Genomic DNA, 1,319 nt, shown 5'->3' on the forward strand with positions numbered 1-1,319 from the left:
TATAAAAGCACGATCCTGTGCTCCATCACCAGAAGTCGGGATAAGGCTTAATGATGAAGACTTTTATCCTGTTAGCCCTGGTTGGCTTTGCACTGAACTTCAGCTTGGCTCTGCCATTCAACGAAAATGCAGACAAATCAAGCAACCATGAATTGAATGAAATTGTCAATGAATTCCAGGAGGAACGACGTGAAGGGTAAGATTAAAAAAAAAATTATCGCGAGAACTAAATTAATAGGTAATTATAACACATGAATAAGTCGGTAACATGGCGCCCGGGGGTCACAAATCACTTTTACAGTTGTTTGAGGAAATTGATCTTTAACATTCATAAGTTATCTTTTGAAATTACTTTCTTTAAAGGCCGGGTTTGCATTATACATGTTGATCACATACCTCATTTAAATAAGTCAGGACATTTTAAATTTCCACTTATTCACAATCGAACTTGTACATTGCGGTAACAGACAGTGGTATGCTTGAATGTAGGCATAAATATTGAAATATATGAATACAAAAATAGTTTTAGTAATGGAAACATTTTGATTCTAGTGATGGACAATTAACAGACATTGCAGTTGAAGACGAGGATGAAGATTTAGAAGATGAAGATGAAAACCCTCATGAAGATATAAACAATGAAGACGGAGATATTGAAGAGGACGAAGACTTGGACGAAGACACAGACGATGAAAACGACGATGGTGAAGACGATGGAGATGAACAAGAGGAAGGCGAAAATGCTGTTGATGAAGTGCAAGGAGGAGATAGTGTTGGTGAAGTTACGGAGAGAGAAGACGAAGATGAAAACTCCTTACTCAGTCAAGCAAACGATTTTTCAGATCCCGCCCCTATTCGGTTCCGACGAGTTGGTCGGCGACTAATTCGTCGTTTTCGACGTAGACGTGGTGGTCGTCGTGGAGGTAGAGGCCGTCGACGTGGTGGTCGTCGAGGACGTAGAGGACGTAGAGGACGAAGAGGACGAAGTGGACGTAGAGGGCGAAGAGGACGTAGAGGACGAAGAGGACGTAGAGGGCGAAGAGGACGTGGAGGGCGAAGAGGACGTGGAGGTCGTGGTCGTCGCGGTTAATGGCAAATAAATGTTGAAACATGGCAAGTACACCTTTAACTTAAACATTTAATTAAATGTACGTTGACTTCCAACGAAGAGAATGAAATTTAAGCTCAGCTATCTTGTAACTGGTCCCACGGCATTCACTGATGAAACTGAACAAGTCCTACGTTCGTTTTTACTAACTACCTATGCGACTGTCAAATAAATATACAAGCTTTATAATTTGATTTTCTGTTAAAACTAT

At 40.8% G+C, this 1,319-nt stretch overlaps 1 protein-coding gene across 1 annotated transcript; it reads left to right on the plus strand.

The window, feature by feature from the left end:
* Positions 1-1,107, plus strand: LOC140929725 (uncharacterized). The gene is made up of 2 exons (XM_073379440.1): positions 1-196; positions 553-1,107. The coding sequence occupies exons 1-2, from the start codon at positions 51-53 to the stop codon at positions 1,088-1,090; spliced, it is 684 nt and encodes a 227-aa protein (XP_073235541.1). The 5' UTR covers positions 1-50; the 3' UTR covers positions 1,091-1,107.
* Positions 1,108-1,319: the final 212 nt, after the last annotated feature.

Source organism: Porites lutea, chromosome 3, assembly GCF_958299795.1.
Source record: "Porites lutea chromosome 3, jaPorLute2.1, whole genome shotgun sequence".
NCBI lineage: Eukaryota > Metazoa > Cnidaria > Anthozoa > Scleractinia > Poritidae > Porites > Porites lutea.